General features: G+C 42.2%; 1 protein-coding gene across 5 annotated transcripts in view; it reads right to left on the bottom strand.

The window, feature by feature from the left end:
• The window catches only part of NDRG3 (NDRG family member 3), a 69,471-nt gene extending 44,454 nt beyond the window's left edge, over positions 1 to 25,017 (bottom strand). For 4 of the 5 annotated variants that reach the window (XM_043602430.1, XM_043602433.1, XM_043602432.1 and 1 more), the window contains exons 1-2: positions 24,906 to 25,017; positions 5,860 to 5,961 (exon numbers count right to left, since the gene is read on the bottom strand). In XM_043602430.1, the coding sequence (XP_043458365.1) occupies positions 5,860 to 5,916 (57 nt within the window). In that variant the 5' untranslated portion in view covers positions 5,917 to 5,961; positions 24,906 to 25,017. Of the gene's footprint in view, positions 1 to 5,859; positions 5,962 to 22,988; positions 23,095 to 24,905 lie in introns of those variants that run through there. The other variant, XM_043602431.1, reaches the window with a different exon arrangement.
• Between the last annotated feature and the right edge of the window lie 2,536 nt (positions 25,018 to 27,553).

Genomic DNA, 27,553 nt, shown 5'->3' with positions numbered 1-27,553 from the left:
AACTAAAGTGGGGAGAAGGAGTTGTTACAATAATAAAAGTTTTAGAAACAAGCTGATTTGAAAAAAAAAAACTGTCAAAGAATAAAATATGGCATTTCTAGTAACAAAAGATAATCCCTACCAACAGAAAGTGGAAAGATGGGTAACTGTATAAGCAGAAGGGTTAGATAAGCCTAGAAAATACTGTTTCTTTGTTAATAAAGATTAATCAATTAACACGGATTAATAAATCAATGTTTTTACAATCATCAATAAACCTTTATTTTAAAAAGTTTTTTTAAGTGTATTTATTTTGAGAGAGAGTGGGGTAGGGGCAGAGAGAGAGGGGAGAGAGAATCCCAAGCAGGCTCTGCACTGTCAGTGCAGTGGGGCTCGAACCCATGAACTGTGAGATCATGACCTGAACCAAAACCAAGAGTTGGACACTTAACCAACTGAGCCACCCAGGCGCCCCAATAAACCATTTTTAAATAGAAATCTGATCAAGCTGAAAATCCAAAGTGAAAATTATATATATATATATGCACGAGTGTGTTTGTGTGGGTATATGTGTATATATATTTAAAGCACTTATATTATGGACTTCAAAAAATACAAAGAAACTGAGACTTCACAAAGAAATTTATAAAGAGGTTAGATACTTGGATAAAACTGTCTACAATCAGATAATCGTCTGTACACTGCTGAAAAAGTACAATTTCAAGTCTAAAATAAACTCTTCTATAACATACTATCAGGTTAATGTCATGTGTCACTGACCTCCTGCACTAAAAACTCCTTAGGTAGCTTGTGGCTATGGCTTCTTCCACTATCTCCTGCTGATCTTGTAGCCAGTTGACAGTGGTCTGTCACAGTGGTACCAATACTTGCTTGGGAACTCATTTCCTGCTCCAGTCCCATCTAGGCCACTTATGACAATATGTGACAATCACTTCTTAGCACATTAATAGACACCCACCCTCCAGTGCATAGTAGAGGTAGCACTTCGCAAATAGTCTTTAATGAAAAGGTCAACAACTCTGTTTTAACTCTAAAAAAAAAAAAAAGAAACAAACAAACAAACCTTGGCACTGACCCTTCGCCTGTCTCTGCTGTCCTGAAAGTTACAAACAAGCTCATTCATGGGTTTTCTCTCCTCTGCTTACATTTCCAGTCATGAGTAGAGACGGAAAACTTAAACTGCGATACGGTCTATCTCACTTTCTATTTTAACAACCAAAAAAGGTAAATAACTTGTTTCTATTCTCTCCACTACTTATTCAACCTACTTGATGTTTCCTCAATTCTGCAGAAGCCAGTTGTGGCTTTCTGCTTATTTTCTCAAGACTGCCCCTTGGCTTTCACTTGGTTCAGTATTTTTTGTACCATTTTTGTACATTTTTGTATCATTTTGTACCAAATCCTTTTTTTCTGGTGTTCCAATTACAAAAAGGAAAGTACACGCTCACTGTAGAGAAGTAGAAAGAAAATTATAACCATCCATCATCTCTCTATTGAGAAATAGCTGCTATCATTAATGTTTTGCTCTTCTTTTATTAGTCTTTTCTGGCGCATACTTTAATATAGTTGAGGTTAGAGAAAATGAAGCACAAATCAGTCAGCTCTCCTGCTTGTTATAAGGTTGAGGAGGTTGGAATGACCAGCTTCAAGAGGCAGCAGGTGGTGGGCAGAGCCCTAGACCCCCTGATCCAAGTTGAAGTCAACAGATGTGGGTTCACCACCCTTCTAGACACTACCTTTAGACAAGTACTATAACCTCTCTGAGCCTATCTGTAAAATGGAGTTAAAAATACCTTTAACTACTTATTTCATAGGAGGTTGGGAGAATTAAAGAAGATAATATCTGTGAAAATGCACTAAAAATAATTAAATGCTATTTAAGAAAAAAAATCGGTTCACATTTCTATACAATGTCTGCCCCCCAAAACAAAGATAAGCACTGGCAATTGCTTCTTTTCATTATTGGAGCCAAAACAGGCATGGCAAAATTACCCACTTCTTCACAATTCTGAGCCACAGACAAAATTACAAGCATACTAAAATTAAATGGGAAAAGTACCAACAAATGACAAGAGACAAGTTAACATAAGCCTTGCTTAAAGCTATTCTGAGAATGCTTCCTTATAGTCATCTCAGGACAAATCTCTCCATAACAGGTTGGGTCTAGACTTCCTCTAGCTCCCTGAAGCTTGGAAGGGTACAGCAATGTTTTCTAGCTAAGAGTATATCTATGAAAATGGGCAAAAAGACGAGATGAAATGATACACATCTCTAGGCTTTTCCTTAAAGAGACATGGCAAGCCATAGAGGTGATGAGGTCACATAGTGGAAAGGACTCAGGGTTTAGAATATGACAGACCTGGGTTTCAGTCCTGACTCTGCCACATACTGACCGGGCAAGCCAGTTTCTCATCTTCTAAGTGAGGAAAAATACTATCTACTTCAAAGGGATACTCTGATGATTAAAAGAAAGTATGTAAAGCACCTGGCACATAAAAGGTACATAATCAGTAATAGCAGGATAGGCCAAAAAACTTGTCCCCCCCCCCCCCCCGCCCCAAAAAACCTTCCAGACATCTACTCCTATCAAAACCTGAAGGCCCATCCCCTATGGCAGTGGTTCTCACCTGGGGAGACTGTGCCCCCATGGAACATTGGACAATGTCTGGAGACATTTTGGTTGTCACAACTGAGTGGTATTGGAATCTAGTGGATAGAGAATCTAGTGGTATTGCTCTAGTGGAATGCTGTTGAACGTCCTACAATACGCACAACAGTCTTCACAAGTTATCCATCCCAAAACATTAACAGTGCCAAGACTGAGAAATCCTACCTGACAGCAAGCATTCTATGGCATTCAATCTGAGTAAGCTATTTCACCTTTCTCATCCTTAGTTTTCTCATCAGCAGTATGGGAACAAACTGATCTGTGTTCCCTATACCACTGGGCAACTGGGGGATCAAATGAAATACCTGATGAAGGGTGTTACCATCATACTTTTCAGAATGTATGCAAAAGCACACACATGCTAGGCAAAGACAGAAGCACTGATATACTGGGCCAGGGGGACTAAGAGGGTGGAACTCTTTGGGAATGCCTCACGCCAATCTTCTTCTACAAAGCTGGGCTGGAGCAGGGGAGCTTTCAAGAATAGTGAGGAGATAGGAACACTTCTCAGGGAGAGAGAGAGCATGGGAAGTGCGTAGGAACAGCACATCAAAGAGAAGCTAACAGATGTTAGGAAGTGAGACACTGACTGCGTGGTGTCTTAGACTGCCTGGGCAGCCTGACACAGCTCTGGAGGCTGAAAGTCCAAGACCAAGATTCCAGCAGGGTTTGGTTTCTGGTGAGAGCTGTCTTCCTGGCTTTCAGATGGCTACCACCTCCCTATGTCCTCACATGGGGGGTGGTGTGTAAGAGAGAGAGTTCTCGCTCTTCCTCTTATAAGGCCACCAGCCCTACAGGATTAAAGCTCTACCTTTATGACCTCACGTTACCTTAATCACCTCCTAAGGGCCCTATGTCCCATATGGTGACATGTGGGGTTAGGGTTTCAACATGCAAGTTTGGGGTGAGGGGATGAGCACAATTCCATCCATACCACTTGGGCACACTTTAGACACAGCCAAGGCATCACTGAAGCCTCAAGAGAGTTGGACCCAGGTGTTAATTTATTGTTTTTCCATGGTCATATACATTGAATCTTTCCTCTTCCAGCTGCCTTTTCTATGAGATATGCAACAAACTGCTCTGTCATGCAGGCACCTGCTCAGGCATCCTGTGCCTTTCTAGGGTCCAGGAAGGATCCTCCTCCTATTTGTACCTCAGTCCTCAAATATCCGACACCCATCAGGGTACAGGTTTCCAACAATGACTAACCAGAATCACTTTAGGCATGGTTCTCAATTTCAGGATTTTTTTAAAAAAGCTCAACCACACCCCAGACCAATTCAGTCAGAATCTGGAGAATCTCTACCAAAAATCATCGGTGATATTTAAATCTCCCCAAGTAATTCCAATAAGCAGCCAAAGCTGAAGACCACTGGTCATAGAAAAGTGTGTGGTATGTGTGTGTGTATGTCCTGTCTCCCTCCCCTTACATTCCAATTTAGTTAGTCTACAGTGGAAGCCAGCATTCCCTATTTCTAAACAATTCCCCAGTTGATTCTGATGATCAGCCAGGTTTAGGATCGATTACTACCTTCCTGAAGTTAAACTGTCTACTCCCACCTGCCTTGTAACTATTCATTTCTGTGGCTATACATAAGCTCTACAGATGCAGATTTTATTTCCTTCCTCCTTGTGGCACATTATTTTGGGGACAGCCAAAAGACAGTAAAGACGGTCAAGATTTTCTGAAAAGATGAGGGAAAGCAGCAGGAGAAACCAAATAGGGGCTAAAAAAGGTGTGCAGCCTGACGAAGGAGAGGGCAAAATCTCTAGTAAAAGATAAAAGATGGGGTGGGAGTAGGGTAGAGAGATGAGGTCATAGGAATGAAAATGGGACTGCCAGGATTCAATAGCAAATTAATAAACACATGGTAAGTCAACAGCCCTAGAAGTTATAGGTGGGCCTTTGGCCAAAAAAGATAAGGGCAACAGCATCTTCTGTTGTAGCACCCCCATCCCAACTTCATCCGTCTTTACTCTTACTTTTTTTTTTTTAATGTTTACTTTAAATAGAGATTGAGAGATAGAGAGAATATATGAATGAGCAAGGAGGGGCAGAAAGAGAGGGGTACAGAGGATCCGAAGGGGGCCCTGCACTGATAACAGAGAGTCTGATGCAGGGCTTGAACTCACGAACTGTGAGATCATGACCTGGGCCGAAGCCAGACTCTTAACCAACTAAGCCACCCAGGTGCCCCCTTTACTCTTACCTTTTATCAATACTTTCCTCAGGGAAGAATGCCATGGGCTCATTCACACCTAGCTACAAGAGTATGTATGTATGTATGTACGTATGTATTTTTAAATGTTTATTTGCTTTTGAAAGGTGGAGGGAGGGGCAGGGAGAGAGAGGAAGACAGAATCCAAAGCAGGTTCCAGGTTCTGAGCCGTGAGCTATCAGCACAGAGCTCAATGTGGGGCTCAAACTCACGAACCATGAGATCATGACCTGAGCCAAAGTCAGACACTTAATCGACTGAGCCACCCAGGCACTCCTACAAGAGTATTTTAATAGGGGTAATGACAATAAACCAAAAGCAGAGGATAGAAAAGGGAATTTCAGGAACACTTACTGAATGGGGACGGACAGGAGGCAGGATAATCCTTTCTTAGCTTTTTGGTAACTCCTACCATCACACCAGTCTTTATTCTCTGAATTCTGGTGACTAAACTACACTGTTCACTGTTCTCTAACACTAACAGAAAAATGAGGTGTATTACTGACATCCATACATCCCCGATGAAAATCTCAAAGTTGACAGAAAGGTCACATAGCAGACTTGACAAACATTAGGGAAAGTCTTACAGCCTATGTACATCACCATCCATAGATATTCACTTTTCCTTATAGAAACTGAAAGTCAAGACACTTGGATTCTAAGTCAAACCTCACTCTCATAATTTCTGCCTAACTTTGTCATATTTTTTTCCCTTAATGTCTCTATCAGTAAAACAAGACAGTCTCAAGGATAACTTGACTGAATTTGGCCCACGGAAACAAAAGTAGGAAGAAAGAAAAAAGAAGGAAAGATATCAAAAAGATGGTTAAGAAATTTATTTTTTAAGGTATTTCCTCCATCGAAAGTGAAGATCAATATGTTTTGAGTTAGGTGCTATTAAGAAATATAGAGAATTAACTAATCACAGAAAGGACATATATATTTTAGTGAAAACAGCATGGTCTTTACCTTATCATTTAGAAGTGGTTTGATCTCTGTGAGTTGAACATCCTGAAGTTCATCCATCAGGACAGATGAGAGTAGAGGATTCTCGAGAATAAATCAGTAACTCTGAAACAGAAAGAAGTAAAGAGGCTTAATCTAGAAGCTGGAAACATAATAGTCACACTATGTTGATTCACTGCAATACTACAGATTAGTGTCATGCACTGCTCAGGGTGCTGAAGACAACAGAAGACTAAACAGTTATGGAAGACAGACTTTAAAGTGGCCTCCATGATCTGTCTCCTGGTATTCATACCCTTGCATAACCCCCTCCCACCACTGCGTGTGGATGGGACCCATGGCCTGCTTTTAATCAAAATGGCAAGTGATGGAATGTACAAAAGTACCTGTACATGATGACATTACATAATATTTTAACATCTGTCTTGCTAAAAGACACACTTTCCTTGGCTAGCTTTGAAGAAGCAAGTTGGCATGTGTGAGAGGGCCACATGGCAAAGAACTGAGGACAGCCTCCAGCCAAAAGACCAAGAAACTAAGACACTCAGTCCAACAACCTGCACAAACTGATTGCTGTCAACAACCACATGGGACTGGAAGTGGATAGTTCCCCAATCAAACCTCAGATGAGAACCTAGCCCTGACCAACACCTTCACTGCAGACTTGTAGAGGACCCAGTCAACTCTTGCCAGATTCCCAACCCCCAGATACTGGCAGACAATAAATGTGTTGTATGCTGTTTTAAGCCAGTAAGTTTGTGGTAATATATATATTTTAAAGTATTATTTTTTAAGATGTTTATTTTTGAGAGAGAGCGAGCGAGCATGCAGGGGAGGGGTAGAGAGAGGGGGACAGAGGATCCAAAGTGGGCTGTGTGCTGACAGTAGACAGCCTGATGCGGGCTCAAACTCATGAACTGTGAGATCATGACCTGAGTCAAAGTTGGACGCTTAACCAACTGAGCCACCCAGGTGGCCCTACGGTAATTTTTTTTTTTTTTTTTTTTTGCAGCAACAGATACTAGTCTTTGCTTTTCTGGAGTGTACAGTTTAGTTACTGAAGATGTGTAACTAAGAGAACAACAAGCTCAAAGCTATGCTTCAGGAAGCAACAGTATGGAGAAAGGATTAAAAGGGGAACAAAAACGGAAGGCTAATGCTATAGCCCAGGATGAAGCCTTGACTTAGGAATGGGAATGTAGGGGGAGATGAACCAAGGCAGCTCATTAGCCTTTACTTGGTGAATCATAGCAGTAGATGGAGAGTAGGAGAGCCAGCTTCCAAGATGGCCTCTAAACAACTCAATGATCCTTGACTCCTGATATCTGCACTCATGTAATCTCCAAATAAATCAGGGATGGTCTGTGTAAGTAATAAAATATGGCAGAGGCAACAATACATGACATCTGAAGCTATATCATACAAGGCATAGTTTCTGCTTCAAGACATTATAGTCTTCACTCATTAGTTCTGGAGGAAGCCAGATATAGTATAGTGAGGACATTCAAACAGCCTCTGGGGAGGCCCATGTAGAAAGGAACCAACTTGCCAGTACCAACCTGCTAGCCATGTGAGTGAGCTACCTTGCAGATGGATGTTCCAGGCCCAGTCAAGACTTCAGATGACTGCAGCCCCAGAGATATATGACTGCAACCACATTGGAGACCCTGAACCTGAGCCATCCTACCAAGCCACCACCTGCATTCCTGACTCACAGAAACTATGAGCAATAATAATCCTGTTCGAGACTGATTTGTTTCATAGCAATAGATAACCAACAGAGAAGGAGAAGACAGGGAAACAGAGTTCTAGAAGAGAGTAGATGGAGGTGGGGAGGCAGAGTAATGAGCCATAAATTCTTACTCCATAACACTGGACAGGAAGTCATGGGGAGAGGCTGCAAATACTGGATATTGTAGACAAGTTATTCCACCCAGACTTTATTATTTTATTTTTTATAATGTTTATTTATTTTTGAGAGAAAGAGACAGAGTGTGAGCAGGGAAGAGGCAGAGAGAGAGAGGAAGACATGGAATCTGAAGCAGGCTCCAGGCTCTGAGCTGTCAGCACAGAGCCCGACGTGGGGCTCGAATCCATGAGCTGTGAGATGGTGACCTGAACTGAAGTTGGACGCTTAACCAACTGACCCAACCAGGTGCCCCTCCATCCAGACTTTAAAGCCCCAGGCTTCATCTCCTCTGCCTTGGCCTTGAACTTATCAGTCAGGAAAAATACTAATTCAATGAGTTGGGGATGTAGCTATTCAACAACCACTTATTGAATACCCACTGTGCACAGCATTATGGAAGATACAAAGAAGGTCCTTGCTTTCCAGTTTACTAAAGGGTAGAGACAACAGCTATCTATAAACTAACTACAAAATAATAAGTAAAAAGAAGGGCCGTAATAGTTCAAGGAACAATTGCTTCTGATTGGTGAGAATCAAAAAAGTCTTCACAAGGTAGTAGCCTATTAGTCCATTTTTCTGTTTTTCTCTCCAGATATAAGATTGCATGGCTTTGACTTACTTGGCTAAGGAGAGAGTATGGGTTCTAGACTATCTTTTAGCTATTACTGACCAAATACACCAAAGTAAATCCTGCTTTTATTATTTAATTTATATTCAAGTCAGTTAGCATACAGTGCAACAATGATTTCAGGAGTAGATTCCCTAATGCCCCTCACCCATTGAGTCCATCCCCCATCCCACAACCCCTCCAGCAACCCTCTGTTCGTTCTCCACATACAGGAGTCTCCTATGTTTTGTCCCCCTCCCTTTTTTTATATTATTTTTGCTTCCCTTCCCTTATGTTCATCTGTTTTGTATCTTAAAGTCCTCATATGAGTGAAGTTATATGATATTTGTCTTTCTTTAATTTTGCTTAGCATAACACCCTCTAGTTCCATCCACATAGCTGCAAATGGCAAGATTTCATTCTTTTTGATTGCTGAGTAATACTCCACTGTGTGTGTGTGTGTGTGTGTGTGTGTGTGTGTGTGTATATACACATCTGTATCCATTCATCCTTCAGTGGACATTCGGGCTCTTTCCATACTTTGGCTATCGTTGATAGTGCTGCTATAAACATTGGGGTACGTGTGCCCCTTCAAAACAGCATAACTATATCCTTTGGATAAATAACTAGTAGTACAACTGCTGGGTTGTAGGGTAGTTCTATTTTTAATTTTTTGAGGAATAGCCAGACTGTTTTCCAGAACGGCTGCACCAGTTTGCATTCCCACCAGCAGTGCAAAAGAGATCCTCTTTCTCCGTATCCTTGCCAACATCTGTTGTTGCCTGAGTTGTTAATGTTAGCCATTCTGACAGGTGTGAGGTGGTATCTTACTGTGGTTTTGATTTGTATTTCCCTGATGATGAGTGATGTTGAGCATTTTTTCATGTGTCGGTTGGCCATCTAGAGGTCTTCTTTGGAGAAGTGTCTATTCATGTCTTTTGACCATTTCTTCACTGGATTATTTGTTTTTTGGGTATTGAGTTTGATAAGTTCTTTATAGATTTTGGGTACTAACCCTTTATCTGAGATGTTGTTTGCAAATATCTTCTCCCATTCTGTAGGCTGCCTTTTAGTTTTGCTGATTGTTTCCTTTGCTATGCAGATTTTTATTTTGATGAGGTCCCAATAGTTCATTTTTGCTTTTGTTTCCCTTGCCTCTGGAGATGTGTTGAGTAAGAAGTTGCTGTGGCCAAGATCAAAGAGGTTTTTGCCTGCTTTCTCCTCTAGGATTTTGATGGCCTCCTGTCTTACGTTTAGGTCTTTCATCCCTTTTGAGTTTATTTTTGTGTATGGTGTAAGAAAGTGGTCCAGGTTCATTTTTCTGCATGTCGCTGTCCAGTTTCCCCAGCACCCCATTGCATTATTATTGACTGCACCATTATTCCATGATTCTTTTCTCTTTCTAACTGAAAACATTGGCAAAATCTCTTTTCTGACCTTATGCTATTTTTGCCAACTTTTTATGCCAGATCTTCCTTTTTCTTTATATCTGTGATTCTAGTAGTGTGATCACACTTGTCACCTTTCAGCTAGATTTCTGCAACAGACTACTAAACTCTTCTCTTTAGTATATTTCCCTTCTAGTTGGTTTGATCTGTTGAATCTTTTAAAAATCCCATTTAATTTATTGAAATCCTTTTGGGAAGAAGGTAGGATGAAATTAGATGAAAGGTCTTCCTATACCATATCCTCATCTCTATTAAGGATTGCTGGGGTGCTCAGGTGGCTCAGTTGGTTAAGCCTCCAACTCTTGATTTCGGCTCAGATCATGATCTCATGGCTTGTGAGGTTGAGCCCCACATCAGACTATGTGCTGACAGCGCCAAGATGGGATTCTCTCTCTCTCTCTCTCTCTCTCTCTCTCTCTCTCTCTCTTTCTGTGCCCTTCCTGCATGCATGTGTGCTCACTCTCTCTCAAAATAAATAAACTTTAAAAAGTGGGGGGGGGGATTGTTGCTATAATTAAGCCTTTCAGTTCTTCACCACCTCAACTCAAATGTTCTTCTCTCCTCAGCTGATGAGGTCACACGTTGGATTGCCATCACTCAAAACTGATTGGCTAAAATCAAAAACAAGATCCCCAGGTGATTGTACATTGAAGTCTGAGGCACACTGTTCTAACAACAAACAAGAATAATTCTTGCTTCTGCAACTAGTTTCCAAGTAATAGCTGGAATTTCATTTCTCTTCTCTCTCCTCATTCTGTCTTCTCCTTGTCTGTAAGCTACCTACTGAGATAGCGAGGGTTCTTGTCCTGGTATGATGACTCAAACCTTCACTCTAGCTTCCAAGTCTTTGGTGTGTGATGATTCAAAACTTCACTCTAGCTTCCAAGTCTTTGGTGATATAGGATTACTGTAGGCTTCTACTACCTTTACTTCAAGGAGGTGCCCCTGTGGGTAGAGAGGAAGAAACTTGCCCAGGATCCTACAGTCAGTACACAAGGCCTAGACATTATGGTATAGTGGGGAAAGCAAAGGTTTTTAACATTCTTGCTCTATTACTTACATAGATGTGAGATATTGGAATAGTTACTTAACTTCTCTAAGCCTGAATTTGTTGTCTCTAAGAAATGGAAATATCTGCCTGAGAGGATTAAATATTTGGTGCTTAGATTATAATTCCTGGCACAGAGTAGGAATTACACTTTTCACCTTTCATACTCTATCCATTTGGTAGCAGGTTCACTGTTCATTTTGAGGATGGCTGGTGTTTTACTTGTCAGCCCTTCCTCTGCCTCCTACAACTGGGAAAGAGGGTGAACATTTTGTTATTCTACTGCAGTTTATAAAATCCCTACCAGCTTTATAAGAATATTAGTAGCCCTTATTACCAGGATGAAACCTGGCAGCCCTATCATTTATGCAGATGAGGGAACTGCAGGCCTCAAATTCCTGGGAGGGAGCCAGCGTGTGTAGCTGAGAGATCAGAGATGGAGTTTTCCACCATGTGATCTTAGTTTTCTTATAGGTATTATAGAATTGCTCATTGGCAAGGGCTTGGGACAGTAAGAACCAAGCAAAAATTGAGTCTCTGGAGGAATGCATTAAGTGCCCTATAATGTGGAAGGTGAACATCTGCTGTCTTGATGCCAATTCCTAAGTCACTCTAGAACAGTTTACTGTCCTGTGTTATCTGCATTGGGCCCAGTTGATAGGGACAGGCTTCTCATTCAATTTGTGCCCTTAAGTGTTTCTCTTGGCACAAACATTGCATTTTTCTTCATCTTTAAAATATGCATGGCAACACTAGGTGAATGCCAGTCACTTTGGAACTGAGGGCACCTCTGGCTTTCCTCTGGCCCTGGAGCTCCTTGACAGATCCCCCCACAGAGAGTCACATTTGAATAAGTAACATCTTGAAGGGTCCTGCTTTCAAGTGAGTGAATTAAAGTAGGGAATAAGGAGAGCCTGTGTGGCTCAGTTGGTTAAGCATTCAACTCCTGATTTTGGCTCAGATTATGAGATTGGGCTCTTCCTCTCCCTCTACCCCTCCCCTGCTTGCTCGCTGTCACATGTTCTCTCTCTCAAAATAAATAAATAAATAAATAAATAAATAAATAAATAAATAAATAAGTAAGTAAGTAAGTAAGTAAGTAAGTAAGATAAAGTAGGGAATAAAGTGGGTAGGTTGGAAAATTTTCAGAAAATCACCACTTTACATGGACAAAAAGAACAAGTGGAAACACACTAAAATGTTAACAGTGGTCGTCTTTAGATGCAAGGACTGTGAGTAAAATACCTTTTCATTGTTCTGTGGTTCCACATTTTCCAAAGTGAGCAATACTGCTTTAAAAAGGAAAAACTTCAAAATTGTCATTATAAATTACTGATAAACAGTGACATCCAGATAAAAAGTAGCCACAGTTTATAGTGTGATTAATAAGCACACAAGTATAGGTCTCAGTTAACTGAGTCATAGTGGTACTGTAAAAGAGAATTGCAGATGCTGGCTGAGATTCGTGATGAAAGATTCAAACCACCTTATCTCCTCATGAAATGTATGCGATATTAAAACAAAGGAAAATAAAAATTCAGCTTCTGGGCATTCAGTAGCTCAATCAAGTTTATAGGGTGCCTGGGATCTGAGAAAAGAACCATTTTTTCTTTTGGAGGTTAAATATCAGGCTTGTGCTCTGCAAGTGGCATAGATGTTTGGGATGCTCGTGATTGGCATGTGGGGTTCATAGTTTGAGGAGAGTTCCTGACTGGCATCCTCTGGGTCCCTTAGAAGGAATGATAAAAGGGCTTTTGTTAGTCTGTCCTAATGTAGTCACAGTTAGAAGCAGGATTTATTGCAATACCTATCAAAATAACACCAGCATTCTACAGAGCTAGAACAAACAATATTAAAATTTATGTGGAACCAGAAAAGACCCCGAATAATCAAAGCATCTTGAAAAAGAAAACCAAAGCTAGAGGCATCACAATTCCAGACTTCAAACTGTATTAAAAAGCTGTAATCATCAAGACAGTACGGTACTAGCACAAAAACAGACACATAAATCAATGGAACAGAATAGAGAACCCAGAATGGACCTACAAACTTATGGCCAATTGATCTGTGACAAAGCAGGAAAGAATATCCAATGGAAAAAAGACAGTCTCTCCAGCAAATGGTGTTGGGAAAACTGGACAGCAACATGCAAAAGAATGAACCTGGACCACTTTCTTACACCATACACAAAAATAAACTCAAAATGGATGAAAGACTTAAACGTAAGACAGGAAGCCATCAAAATCCTAGAGGAGAAAAAAAAGGCAACAACCTCTTTGACCTTGGCCAAAGCAACATCTTACTTGACATGTCTCTAGATGCAAGGGAAACAAAACGGTCAATAATAATGCAATGGGGGAGCTGAGAAGCAATCAGAGAAACTGATGACAAAAATCAGTGTAGAGTCAGAGTTAAAATATGGGCCTCTAAGAGACCTGAGTATAGGCAGGAGTGAGTTAATGAGGAAAATCTGCAGGTGCTTATCAAACCAGAGACTAGGAGGAGCTGCAAGCCTTTTCTGAAAGACAAGTTAGTGATAGAAAAGCAGAACCAGTGAGAGACAAAGAAAAAAAATGTCAGAGACATAAGAAGAAAAGCAAAATTATGCTATCAAAGAAGTTAAGGGGAGAAGGGAGGTTTACATGTAAGGAGGAAAATTCCAACGCCAAGGAGGGAAGGATGTGGATTGAGAAAGGGCCATTATCTTTTGTTTTTTGTTTTTTTTTTTTTTTAATTTTTTTTTTTCAACGTTTATTTATTTTTGGGACAGAGAGAGACAGAGCATGAACGGGGGAGGGGCAGAGAGAGAGGGAGACACAGAATCGGAAGCAGGCTCCAAGCTCTGAGCCATCAGCCCAGAGCCTGACGCAGGGCTCAAACTCACGGACCGCGAGATCGTGACCTGGCTGAAGTCGGACGCTTAACCGACTGCGCCACCCAGGCGCCCCTGTTTTTTGTTTTTTTTTTAATGTTTATTTATTTTTGAGACAGAGAGAGACAGAGCATGAACGGGGGAGGGTCAGAGAGAGGGAGACAGAATCGGAAACCGGCTCCAGGCTCTGAGCTGTCAGCACAGAGCCCGACTCAGGGCTCGAACTCACGGACCGCGAGATCATGACCTGAGCCTAAGTCGGCCGCCCAACCGACTGAGCCACCCAGGCGCCCCAGGGCCATTATCTTTTGACAGTGAAAATCTAAGAAAAATAAGGTTCAGTTCTCCATGCTAAAAAATTAGCCCATGACTATGTATATCACTTCGTAGAATTACAGAAACTGACATTTCTGAAGTGCAAGCAAAAATGTTCCTAGGATGACCAAAAGAGACCTCAGTGTTCTCTGACACTCAGAGACAGCACTGAGAGGGTCTTTAAAGATCAAGACTATGGACTTGGGACACCTGGGTGGTTCAGTTGCTTAAGCGTCCAACTCTTGATTTCGGCTCAGGTCATGATCTCACGGTTCATGGGATTGAGCCCCATGTCGGGTTCTGGGCTGACAGTATGGAGCCTGTTTGGGATTCTCTCTCCCCCCGTCTCTCTCTGCTCCTCTCCCACTCGCACTCTCTCAAAATAAATATTTAAATAAACATTAAAAAAAAAGGCTACAGACTTAATTTTTGCATCAAAACTCTGAAATAGAAAACAGAAAAAAGTGTAAGGGCTCTGGGTGAAGTGGTGATGAGACCGTGAGGGCTCTGCAGAACACAGGCTAATGTCCAACAATATAGTGCAAACTGTTCACTCAGAAAAAAATGAATGCTCATATTCTTTGAGTTTTGGAAAGAGCCCATAAATACATCAAATGTGGACTTTGGACCCAGGTAGGGCCCTACTTAGCTGAGTGGCATTGGGTAAAGCATTTTCCCCTTCCAGGTCTCAGTTTCCTCATCACTTAAGAGAAGAGATTGGGCAGGATGATCTTATTGGCTCCTGACAGGGCTGACATTCTGTGACCCAGAATCTCCCTTAATGTACTACTTTACATTATTTCCCCATCCTTCAATTCTACAGTTCTTACCACAATCCAAAGAGAAGGATCCCCCAGGTATCAACCTGATGAGGTTCAACAACTAGCTGAGGGTCACTCAGCAAATCAGCAGAAAGATGCACCTGGCCTGATCCCAGGGGCATGAGACTCTGAGGCTTTTATCTCACCCTGTACTGTGTCCATCGGGTCAGAGAAAACTCATTAAGATTTCTAGTGCTTAAAAACATTGCTTTCTTGGGGCGCCTGGGTGGCTCAGTTGCTTAAGCGTCCCACTCTTGGTTTGGGCTCAGGTCCCAATATCACAGTTTGTGAGTTTGAGCCCCAAGCCGGGCTCTGCACTGACAGCTTGGAGCCTGCTTGGGATTCTTTCTCTTCCCCTGCCTCTCTCTGCCTCTCCCTTGCTCATGTGCACATGTGCTCTCTCTCTCAAAATAAACAAACTTAAAGACAATAAGAGACTACACATAGTATTGGCTTTCTAAACTACAAACTGTCTTGTTTTGTAGCTTTCCCTTGTGACCAAGGTAATTTGGCCTTCATCAGGCTTTGCCAGGATGTACTGACATCAGGCCACTAGTCTGTATTCTAAAGGCAGAGTCAATCACTTTGGTTTTGGCAAGACTGCAGACAGGCAACCAAAACAGAATGAAGGCAACAAAGGAGCCTTACTGAGGAGAATGAGCTGGAAGGGGTCAGCTGGAGCTGGTGGCTGAAAAGCTGCAGGCAGTGAGAAGGTAGACAGCGGTGCTTCCACAGCAAGCTGACTCACATTCTCTCTTTTTACACATAAACCACTGCCTGAATGAGTAACTATTATAGCACTTTACAAAGCACCTTCACATCTAATATCTTGCTGGATTATCATGACTGCACCATGAAGTAGAACACGGGAGCACTGGCATCATCTCTATTACATAGATGAGGAAACTGAGGCTGACGGAGGTGAAATGGACTGACCAAAATAACACAACTACTAAATGCAACAGCTGGAACTGAACCCCAATTGTCTTCTAATCCCAAATGCTCATTCTATGCCCTGTATTGCACTTCCTCCCAGGTTATTACGAATGAAAAGACCTGGTGGGTAAAAAAGACAAATTCTGCAGACTGCCTCATGGAATCCACCCCATGCTGAAGACCTCTTTTTATCTCTCATCCTAAATTACACTGAGCTGTTAGGATCAGGCCACAAGCTCTATGACTAAACTCTATGAAGTTAACAAGAAAGCACAGTTTTGGGGCTGAGTTCACCTTCCCCATTAGTTCAACTGAGCAAGGGAGATTAAGACTATGAACAGATCACTACAGTTCAAAGCAGTATAAACATGAGCCTGTGAAGTGGACAAACGCTAAGGCAGTTTCTCAACCTCAGCACCACTAACATTTTGAACCATCCTGCACATTGTAGAATGTTTACCAGCATTTCTGGCCTCTACCCACTAGATGCCAGTAGTACCCTCCTCAAATCACTGTGATAACCAAAAATGTCTCCAGATATTGCCAAATGTCTCCTGGGGAACAAAATCGCCCCAAGTTGAAAACCACTGCTCCAAAGGTGGTGGAGCTTTAGGGCAAAGATGCAGGTTGTGGGTGCTGAGAAAAAGTTTCATGGAAGAAGTAACATCTGAACTGGACCTTGAAGAATAGATAAAATTCCTGTAGGTTACGATGAGAGAAGAATAAAAAAATTGCAGAAAGGGAGGAGAACTCAAAAGCAAGAAGACGAGAAAGCACAGGTCTGCTGCAAAATGTTCTAGTTTGGCAACAGTAGTTTCCTATTACTAATAGGAGATAAAGCTAAAAATGTCCATTGGAGTCAAGTCATAAATAGCTATGCATCAACTGATAGTTGTCAAATACACATGCATAATGAGATAGCCAACAAGATACCCACAGATGTTTTAATAACATAAAAATCACACCAGTGGTATTTCCATGTGTCTCATCCCTGCAAAAGGATAGAATAGTGCTTGAGTATCATGTCTTACCTTGCATCTAGTGTTCACTGCATTTAGAGCTAAATGAAGCTTGGAAACCAGTGCAGAGGTGGGACAAACACATAAGGACTACAGTGATCCCAAAGGAAATAACAATGATGGGCACTGAATGGATAGGTTTTGGATAGCTGAAAGGGAGAAGACATTCCATGTGAGCACATCAGGTTGGGAAAGAAAGGTGAACAACATATCCAGAAGACATCAAGAACCAGGTAGCCAGAAAGAAGACAAGGCTGGTCAGAACACATAAATCAGACTTTACTATGTGGACAGTAAAGGTTCCTAAAGAGCAGAATGACACAGCTGTTTAAAACATGGTCATCCTGGGGTGCCTGGGTGGCTCAGTCAGTTAAGCAGCTGACTCTTCATTTAGGCTCAGGTCATGATCTCACCATTCGTGAGTTCAAGCCCTGAGTCTGGCTCTGTGCTGTCAGCACAGAGCCTGCTTGGGATTCTCTCTCCCTCTCTCTCTGCCCCTCCCCCACTTGTAGGTGCTCTCTCTCTCAAAATAAACATACATAAAAAAAAAAAAGTGGCCATCTTGTCCAGTAGTTCCCTTAGCTACTTATTAGAAAGACCTGGGAGCTTTGAAAAATATCAATACCCAGGCCCCAACCTTAAAGATACAATTTAATTGGGTGAGGGGAAGGCCCAGGTATTGTTTTTAAAGTTCCACTGGTGGCTACATGCAACCAGGACTGAGAACCACTGGTCTACAGTTATGCCTTCATTCTCAAATGAGAAAAGAGGCCTAGAAATTTACGTGACTTGCCTAAATTCACACGACCAGCTGGGTGTGGGACTAGGACTGGCACCTGGATTCCTATTCCAAGCTCTGAAAGATATCGCAGAGGACTGGGCTAAATTCCATACTTCAGTCTATAAGAAGCACAATTATCTGATGACTTGGCTCCTATGTTTGTCAAGGTTAAAGCCCGAATTAATCTAATGGTAAAACTATTGACTTAAGCATCCCCTTTAGTGTCTACAGTAATGGATGTTGGTTTCGTTGCTGTCTCCTGGGGGCCCTTAGGAAAGGAAAGGGTCTCAGGAGACTCTCCAGAAAACCAGAAAAACAAGCCAAACCACTCAGCTCCAGGGAAGAAACAATGACTTTTTAAAACATAGCTCTCTGAGCTTTTGACTACCTAAGGGAAAGTCTAGGTTACTCTCCACCAGAAGAAATACCCTCAGAGATGCTATCCCATAAGGAAAGGGAGTGGAGGGGGGGAGTGATCAAAGGCAGCTGCAAAAGCATGCTGCAAAAGCACGCTCATTCTAGCAGAAACAACCCTGCTGGTCCTCAGCCCTGGCCAAGGGCCATCTACACACCTTGCTTTTTTCTGAAAGGAAAAGAGCAGCACCCTAACAGGTCCGCCTTCCTGTTGTGTCACTCCTAGATTCTGGAATGGCAGCAGGTGGTAAACAGGAGGTCTGCAGAGACTGCCAAGCTGGGAATCTGAGCCGGTGCTGTATAATCATTCTATTCATTCCATGGTACTGGTAAAGATAACTACTAGAACAGAGCAAACGCCCTATCTAGGGGCCTTCTTGTTAACTCCAGACACCCAGCTGAAGCTCTCACATAGGGGTCATACTAAAGTAACTCTAGAAGCAGAAGCACTACCCTCTGTCTTCCACTCTTGAAGGATGCAACTCAGGACACCAGGAAAACTACTGCTGGCAAGGGTCTAGTACATGCTTTTGGGATGGGATCTGGATTCCCATCAGTTCTAAGACAGAATCCCTGAAAACAATTTGTCCTTTAAAACAGCCTGAGTAGAGATAAAGAACAAACAAGAACCTAAGATGCGGCACAAGATGCAATACTCAATACTCATACTAACTTAATACGCTAAACCAGATACCATGATAAGCACTTTGTTCATTCATTGTTTCATTTTATTTCCCGCCCCATTTATAAGATAGGTACTATAATCTTCCCCCACTTTGCAGATGAAGAAACTGAGGCTTGGAGAGGTTCTGTGATATGCCAAAGGCCACACAGCTAGCAAGTGGCAGAGTATGAACCTGGCAAAATAAGGATATGAAACTGAAAATCCTGCATCTACAGCTTGGGTAGGCCTCTAAAAGGCAATTTTTTTCACTTGACGCCACCTGATCATTAATTCTTCTGCTTATTTTTTCAGGTTTGGCTATTGGAGTTTACCAGGATCTTAGCGACCAAAGAATTCTGAAAACTAAAAAGCACCATACAAAGTTTAGGTATTATTATTATTATTATTATTAAATTAATAGAAGAGCACTGCACCCTGGATTGTATCTGAAAAGCAATCATCCTTTGGACTGTCTAGTCACCCAGAGTTCTATTTTAGTCAACACCCTGGTTAAAACTACATCCCAACAAGGGCACCTGGGTGGCTCAGTCAGTTGAGCATCTCACTTAGGCTCAGGACTGGCAGTCTGTGAGTTAGAGCCCCGCATCAGGCTCTCTGCTGTAGGCACAGAGCCCACTTTAGATCCTTGATCTCCCTCTCTCTGCCAGCACTCCCACCCCCACTCACACAAGGGCTCTCTCTCTCTCTCTCTCAAAAATAAACATTAAAAAACAAAACAATGCCCCAAACAATGACACAAAAGATATTCTTCATCTTCATAAGGTAAAGAATAGCAAGAGGGGCTTTGTCCTTAGAGCTTTCTCAACTGCAGACATAAAGACACAAGAGCCGGGGCACCTGGGTGGCTCAGTCAGTTGACCGTCCGACTTCGGCTCAGGTCATGATCTCACAGTTTGTGGGTTTGAGCCCCACATCAGGCTCTGTGCTGACCGCTTGCTCAGAGCCTGGAGCCTGCTTCAGATTCTGTGTCTCCTTCTCTCTCTGCTCCTCCCCGGTACACACTTAGTCTCACTCTGTTTCTCAAAAATAAATAAATGTTAAAAAAATAAATAAACAAAGACACAAGAGCCTGACTTCCCCTTGTCTCTATCTGCCAAGTATTATGGTTTCACATAAAATGGCTTCAGAGCTAAAATCTCACAATTTAGGGGGCGCCTGGGTGGCGCAGTCGGTTAAGCGTCCGACTTCAGCCAGGTCACGATCTCGCGGTCCGTGAGTTCGAGCCCCGCGTCAGGCTCTGGGCTGATGGCTCAGAGCCTGGAGCCTGTTTCCGATTCTGTGTCTCCCTCTCTCTCTGCCCCTCCCCCGTTCATGCTCTGTCTCTCTCTGTCCCAAAAATAAATAAACGTTGAAAAAAAAAATTAAAAAAAAAAAACAACTCACAATTTAGTTTTTTTTTTTTTAATTTCCTCCAAAGTACACCCCATTCAGCCATCAACAATGGATACTTATTTAGGACTGATATGTCAAACTCTGTGAGGCATATGGAAAACATGGCAGAATTGAGTCAAGTGTAACATCCCTCCACTGAAGAAATAAAATGAAGATCCAATCCCACCCACTTTTGCATGGGATTTAAAATATCCTTCATATGTTTTAGTTGATTTCACAATAAAAGAACAAATCAATGGCAAAATTGTAGGTAAATATTATAAATACAACAGAATCAGCATTGTGATTAAAGATAAAAACTTTCATTTACCAAAGAAAGCCCTGAAATCTAGGTTAAATTTTTGTGGGCTATTATCAGTCTTTAAAAAAAAAAGGGGGGGGGCTTGATTTTTTTTAAAGGATGAAGGGTTTTTTGTTTTTGTTTTTGTTTTTTAGTTTATTTTGAGACAGAGAGCAAGAGAGGGAGGGAGGACAGGAGTGGGGTAGGGGTAGGGAGGGAAAGAGAGAATCCCAAGCCTGACATGGGGCTCAATCTCACTGACTGTTGAGATCACGACCTGAGCCAAAATCAAGAGTCAGATGCTGTCTGAGCCACCCAGGCACCAGATGGGGCTTGATTTAAAAAGGTCTTTCAGAATAGACAACCTGACACACAGTTCTGTATAAACCAAATCAAAATGTTATCAATCTTTCGATTTGGAAGTCCTTGACACACCTTTTTCTTTTATCATCCCTATTTGGGCTGGTCAATGTTTCTTCCAGAATCTCCCATTTGCCCTTTTTCTTTCTGACTATCCTCATTTCTTGCCTGGATTTGCTCATTCATTCGTTCATCATTTACCAAATGCCTATTATCTGCCATGCACAAAGCTAAACCCTTGTCCTGGCTCTAAGGAAGCTCACATGATACTATGTAGAACTGTTATCTGCCTATCTCCATGATGGGGCTGCAAACTGTAGCAAAGGTTTTGCATTTCCAGAACCTAGCAGCATCTGGCATACAGTCTAAAAATGTTTATTATATGACACTAGACTATTTCAGCAAGCTCTTTTTAAGCCCATAAATATTTATATCTTCAAAAATGACTCGCTTTTCTTCACTTTTTAAAATAACAAAAGTAATTATGTGCACAATGCAAAAATTAGAAAGGTACCGAATACAAAGTGAATTCTCCAATCGCCTAAATCCTACTTCCAGAAGTGACTACTAGTACAGTTTGGAATGGATCTTTCCAGAGCTTTCCTATCCTGATGTATAACACACACTTTTAAATTTTTTTGGAACAAGTTCTTTGACAGTTCGACTCTAGCTTCTCAACTTTCTAATCCAGTTGAAGTTCTCAAAGTGTTATCCCTGGATTAGGAACATCAACATCATCTGGGAACTCATTAGAAATAAAAATTCTTAAGCCCCCCTCTGGACCTACTAAATCAGAAACTCTAGAGGTGGGGACCTCTGCAGTATGGGTTTTATTTTTTTTTTTAATTTTTTTTTCAACGTTTATTTATTTTTTTGGGGGGACAGAGAGAGACAGAGCATGAACGGGGGAGGGGCAGAGAGAGAGGGAGACACAGAATCGGAAACAGGCTCCAGGCTCTGAGCCATCAGCCCAGAGCCTGACGTGGGGCTCGAACTCACGAACCGCGAGATCGTGACCTGGCTGAAGTCAGATGCTTAACCGACTGCGCCACCCAGGCGCCCCTGGTTTTATTTTTTAATTAAAAAAAATTTTTTTTTACTAAGCTCTACGCCCAATGTGAGCTTTGAACTCACAACCCAGAGATCAAGAGCCACATGCTCTACTGACTGAGCCAGGCAGGCACCCCCTATAATATGGGTTTTAAACTCTTCAGGTGATTCTAATGCACACTAATCATTGAGAACCACTGCTCTAATCCAGTCAATACAGATTTTTCACTATTTCTTAAACACACTTTTACCACCCTACTTCAAAAGGCTTTCTTTGCCCTTTTGATTAATTCTGACCCTACCAATCTGTCAAAGCTCTGAAAAGTCCTAACTTCTCCCCAAAGTACTCTCACTACCACAGCTCATGCTGATCCTTCTTGCCTGTCCCCCAACTTCTGTGACACCGAGTTCCTCTACCACACAACTTAACAATTACAGTTAAAATTAACAGTTCTTTACTATTCCCCAACAAAGTTCCTTAAAGACATGAATCATATTTTTATTTCTTCTTTACCCCTGTTCTTAGCACATAAGTGGAATTTTAATAGAGATGCTGGTTAATATAAGGATAAATTCACTTATTAATGGATAAAAAGTTTGAAATTTCAAGTTGTAGCCCCAGTTCTGTGACCTTGGACAAGTTCACTTCTCAGGATGAGGTCTGAAAAAACAAGATGGACTCAATGACTTGATGCTTCCTTTCAGCTTCAACAGTGTATGATTTTATGAAATGTACCATTATACTCTCATATTGCTTGCTTATAATGCTATCACGGCAATTTTTAGACTTGAGTTACAGCTGGATATGGTGTTTCCCAGTTAGCTACTAAGCTCTTTTAACAAGGGTCATATTTTAATCAACTGAGAATCTTATACCATGCCTTACATATAATAACAGCTCAATATATTTGCAGAAAATTATTTGGAAAAACTCTTTAAAAAGCTTAATTTATGCAGAAAACCTATGCATAGATCTGCTGCCTCCCAAAGGGCCCTTTGAAAACTTATTATTGTAAATACTATGAAGTGATTTATGGAAAAAAATTCTGATTATTCTGATAGAACCAGGGGTAGTCAGCTACATAATGCCAAAGAATGTAAAAACTCTCACGTGTATTTAGGGATAGACTAAAAGGCCGTAAGCCTCAGACTACCTTACTGCAACACGCAAATAAAAACTGCCCTGTACACTTAAGTGGCATATAACAACTCCACTGTTGGGAATAAATAGACTTCACGCAAAACCTTTATCTGCAAATTTACAGAAACAGGGTGGAATGGAGACCTTGAATGGCAGGTGATGACCAGAAGTTGAATCTAAAGGGAAGGACAGCAAAGAGCAATTGAAGGGCAAGAAGGAGGAACAGAAGAGCAGCAGGAAAACATCACTCTGAGTGATGAAAAGGAGCAGTGGAAATTCACAGAGTCTTTACCAAGGGCCTACTATGAACCAAGCACTTGGGGCTGCAAAGATGGCTCCAGACCTCAGGGGGCTAATATAATAGTCCTGAGGGTAAAACTGAAGCCTCTACCCTACTGCATGTAAGTGTCAGTATGAGTGTGTGTGTGTGTGTGTGTGTGTGTGTGTATGTATGTATGTATGTTTAGTTCTAATTGGTAAAATCAAGCAAGGAAGGCTTCACATAAAGATGGTGAGTTAATGGAGCTTTAAAGTGTGTAGGAAGATTTGCTAAGGGAGAAAAAAGACAGTTGAGCTAGTTATTTTGGGGAAGAAACATTCACATATTTTTACAGCTGTTCCTTTGGGACTTTAAATCATGGAGGCTTCTTATATTCACCACCACTTTGTCATATGCCTTCTTTCTCTTTTTACTTTACCTTAAATACTGACATGTTCAAGCCCAGCATTGGAACAGAGCCAAAAAAACCCAGAATGAGGTGAGTGCTAGCCAAATTTGCTCTGTCACCTCCAAATCCAGCCAGCCCAGCTAGCCCAGTCCTGCTCTCCTGGCAGCCGGAAAAGGAAGACTAATTATATCCTCTGGGGGTAAAATTTGGATGCAGGCAGGCAAAGCTTATCCCTGTTCCACCAGTTGGGTACCATGGTAGAGCTTCATTGCCTCCTAAGCCATGAGGATCTAGTCTACCTGTGACATGGAGGTCAGCTTCGCAGGGGAAAAAAAAAAAAAAAAAAGCTGCATGAAAAAGAAGGGGGATGCACTGGATTGGAAAACGCTGAGTTAAGTGAGATAATCGTCATAAAACGTTTAATAATATCCCTGGCACACAGAAAGCGTCGAATCAACGTGAGCTCTTATCAACAACATACTGCTACTACTGTTGTTATTATTATTATTATTATTATTATTGTTATTATTACAGTAATACCTCAATTGTACTCCAACAAGAAATCACTGTTTTCACAGCCTACTTTTAGGACGTTGAAGAAACAACTCCAGAGATGAAAGTGTCTTTCAAAAATTTTTAAAGCTACACGATCAAATTCCAACCGTGCTGGCCTGAAAGCCCCAGACTCTGAGTTCAAGAGCTAGTCCTGCTTTTTGCCAGGCGCGTGACCTTGGGCTCAGCACGTCATCTCGGTGCCTCAGTTTCCCCATTTGTAAAGTGGGACTAAGAAGCCCCTCCCTCGCAGGGTCGTTGTGGGGTCCAGCCCGCGGGTACTACTCGCTGCACCGGGGTCCCATGGATGCAAGGCGAGCTCCCGGCCCATCTTCCAAGACCCCTGGCTTCGGGACGGGTGGGGTAGGTGAATACGCTACCGGAGGCCCATTGAGCTCCGCCGCCCGCAGGGCAGGAGCAGAAAAAGGGAGCGCGCTTGAGATACGTCCCTGAGACCGAGGGGGTCGGGCGCCGGGAGGCTCGGCCCTAGCCGCCCGCAAGCTGTCACCAGCGGTTTCGTCGCGGGGCCCCGCAGCCCGGACGCGGGGAGCGGCCGAGGGAGGCCAGGCTGACCCAGGTGCCGCCGGCGGGGAGAGCGGAGGGCGCTGGGGGACCGGAGGAAACTGGCAGCGCGGGCCCGGGGCCCGGGCGCGCCGCGGATATGTGGCGGGGAAGGAGAAAGCAGGGGGAGCGACGCCCCCGCAGGCAGCGCCGCGCGCCCCGCGCGGGCCGGGCTGAAGCGCTCACTCACCTGAGGCTCGGGCACCCGCCAGCAGTGCACCAGTGGCAGCAGCGGCTGCGAGAGGGGCGGGGAAGGCTCTGCGGCCACGCAGGCGCGTTGAGGATGCCCGGACCACGCAGGCGCGCTGCGCCCGCCCGCCTCAGGAACTACCAAGAAGATGGTGGCTGAGCCGGGAGGGACGGGCGACACCATCTTGGATGTAGTTTTTCCTGTTGTGGAGTCTACTGGGAGAACCTGAAACTAGAGCTGCGCGGAGGGAGGGGCGTTGAGTGCGGCGTCTGGCCCGCCTCCTTCCTCCCCTTCCGCCAAATAGCTTTCCTAACGAAACCCCCAAGGACCCTTGCAAAACAAGGAAAGGAAGTCATCTCCTTTTATGTGGGACCAGAGATGCACCCAAGGGCACAAGGCCTAGCACAGTGCTTGGCTGGCTAGTGAGGGGCGCTTACCAGATTTCTAGTGAATGAGCACAGGAACTGAAGAACTAGAATCCAAGACTCAGGGCTGCTAATTCCCAGCCCTCCATTCTGTCACCTCTGTTGACAACTGCCAGCGACACCATCTCCTTTCTTGGGTGCCACAAGGGAAATGGGAATTTTGTTTTGTTTCCTCAAAGAATGATTACATATTAAGCTTAATGACCCAACAATTTAACACCAAAATGTACAGGACAAAATTCCCTTCCCAGAAAAGCTTTTTGGTTAATCTCAGTGACTAAAGGTAAAATAGTCTCAACTGTATTAGGGTAAATGTAAGGATTACCAAACATCTGAAGGACAGTGACTGTCTATAATATTGTTACTCATCAAGCACAATTCCTGAACCAAATTTGGGAAGAGAGAAAACTAAAATTAACCGACCACAGCCTTTTATTATTTTATGATTGTGTTTATTCGGTAACATTCACTGAGTACCAAATTGGTTCTACTACCTATATGTCCTTGGTTGGATTATTAAGCCTCTTTCTTAATGCTTGAGTTCCTCACCTATAGTGACAAAATAATACAAGCTACCCATGTTATGGTCTGTATGAATGTAAAATGCTTACAGCTTATGTTATTTACAAAAAAAATTTTTTTAATGTTTATTTTTGAGAGAGAGAAAGAGACACAGAGTACAAGTGGTGGAGGTTCAGAGAGAGGGAGATACAGAATCTGAAGCGGGATCCAGGCTCTGAGCTGTCAGCACAGAGCCCCACTTGGGGCTCAAACTCACAAATGGTGAGATCAGACCTAAGCCAAAGTCGGACACTTAATTGACTGAACCACCCAGGCGTCCCAAGTGTTATTTTTCTGATTTAGCTGTTGAAGATGCAGACAAAAACTCTTTTTACCCTTGAGTTTGAACAAATTCTTATAAACAAAAAATGCAACACAATGTACTAAATAAAATGAGGGAAGTTACAATCACCTGGGAGAGATGTCCTCTATCCCCATTTTACAGATGATGAAATTGACCATAAGAGACAAAGATGCTCTTCAAACTGTATGCTCTTTCCATTACACTACTATGCTTTTCAAAGAGTAGGCAATTAACACAGCTCTTTTGATTCTTAAAAGCCCCAGCTTTCCTTGGGGCTGTCCAGTTTTCCTTCTTGCTCTAGCCTTGACAATATTATCCATTCTCAAGGCTTCAATAGCTACTCATTAGCTACTTCCAAATTTTGTATCCAGTCCAGATTTACCAGTTTTCCACCTCTATATCCAAAGGTCTAATCTCAATTTGAACTACGAGCTTTCCCATTTCATTACTGCTCTCTTACCCAGTTTTTCAAGCTTTCACCCCTCCAGCATATTGATACCAGTATTCTAAATTTATAGTATTTCATCTTACTTACAGCATCCCTGTGATATAGGTTCTATCATTCTCCCAATCTTACAGATAAGAGATTTAATCACTTTTTCTCAATCACAGTAAGTGGCAGTTAGGCTTCGAACACATAGGTCACATGCCTACTAAGTTCCAGATGCTATGAGCAACTCACATGTTTTTGTTTTTTGCTCTATCCCCAGTTCCCAGAACTGTGTCTGGCATATAACAGGGGCTCTGTAAATACATGAAATAAAAGAGAATGTAGGTCAAAGGAAAGAGATATCCTTTCACTAATTGGTACTTAGGCCAAGGTTTAAGACTTAAGAATAATGACTAGGTATTTAAATGAAATAGGCTTTATCCTATTAGAAGGATCAGAGAATAAGAAACATTAACAATAAATTAGTTGGTGTTTTACTGGTAATTAATGTGGAGGCATATCTCCACACTACTGTTCACTTCAGCATCTTGGCAAAGAATCCTATTTTCTGCTAAGCCCTTGCTGACGTAAAAGGTTTTTTTTTTTTTACTTTCTGTATTTACTTTTTATAATTTACATCCAAGTTACCACATGGTGCAACAATGATTTTAGGAGTAGATTCCTTAAGCCCCTTGCCCATTTAGCCCACGTCCCCTCCAGCAACCTTTTTGTTCTCTATGATTAAGAGTCTCTTATGTTTTGTCCCCCTCCGTTTTTGTATTATTTTTGCTTCCCTTCCCTTATGTTCATGGTTTGTAGCTTCAAGTCCTCATATGAGTGAAGTCATTTATTTGTCTTTCTCTAATTTTGCTTAGCATACCTCTAGTTCCATCTATGTAGTTGCAAATGGCAAGATTTCATTCTTTTT

This window comes from Prionailurus bengalensis, chromosome A3 (genome assembly GCF_016509475.1).
Source record: "Prionailurus bengalensis isolate Pbe53 chromosome A3, Fcat_Pben_1.1_paternal_pri, whole genome shotgun sequence".
Taxonomy (NCBI): domain Eukaryota; kingdom Metazoa; phylum Chordata; class Mammalia; order Carnivora; family Felidae; genus Prionailurus; species Prionailurus bengalensis.
Note: the sequence above shows the minus strand (reverse complement) of the source record. Positions and strands in the feature narration are given on the sequence as shown.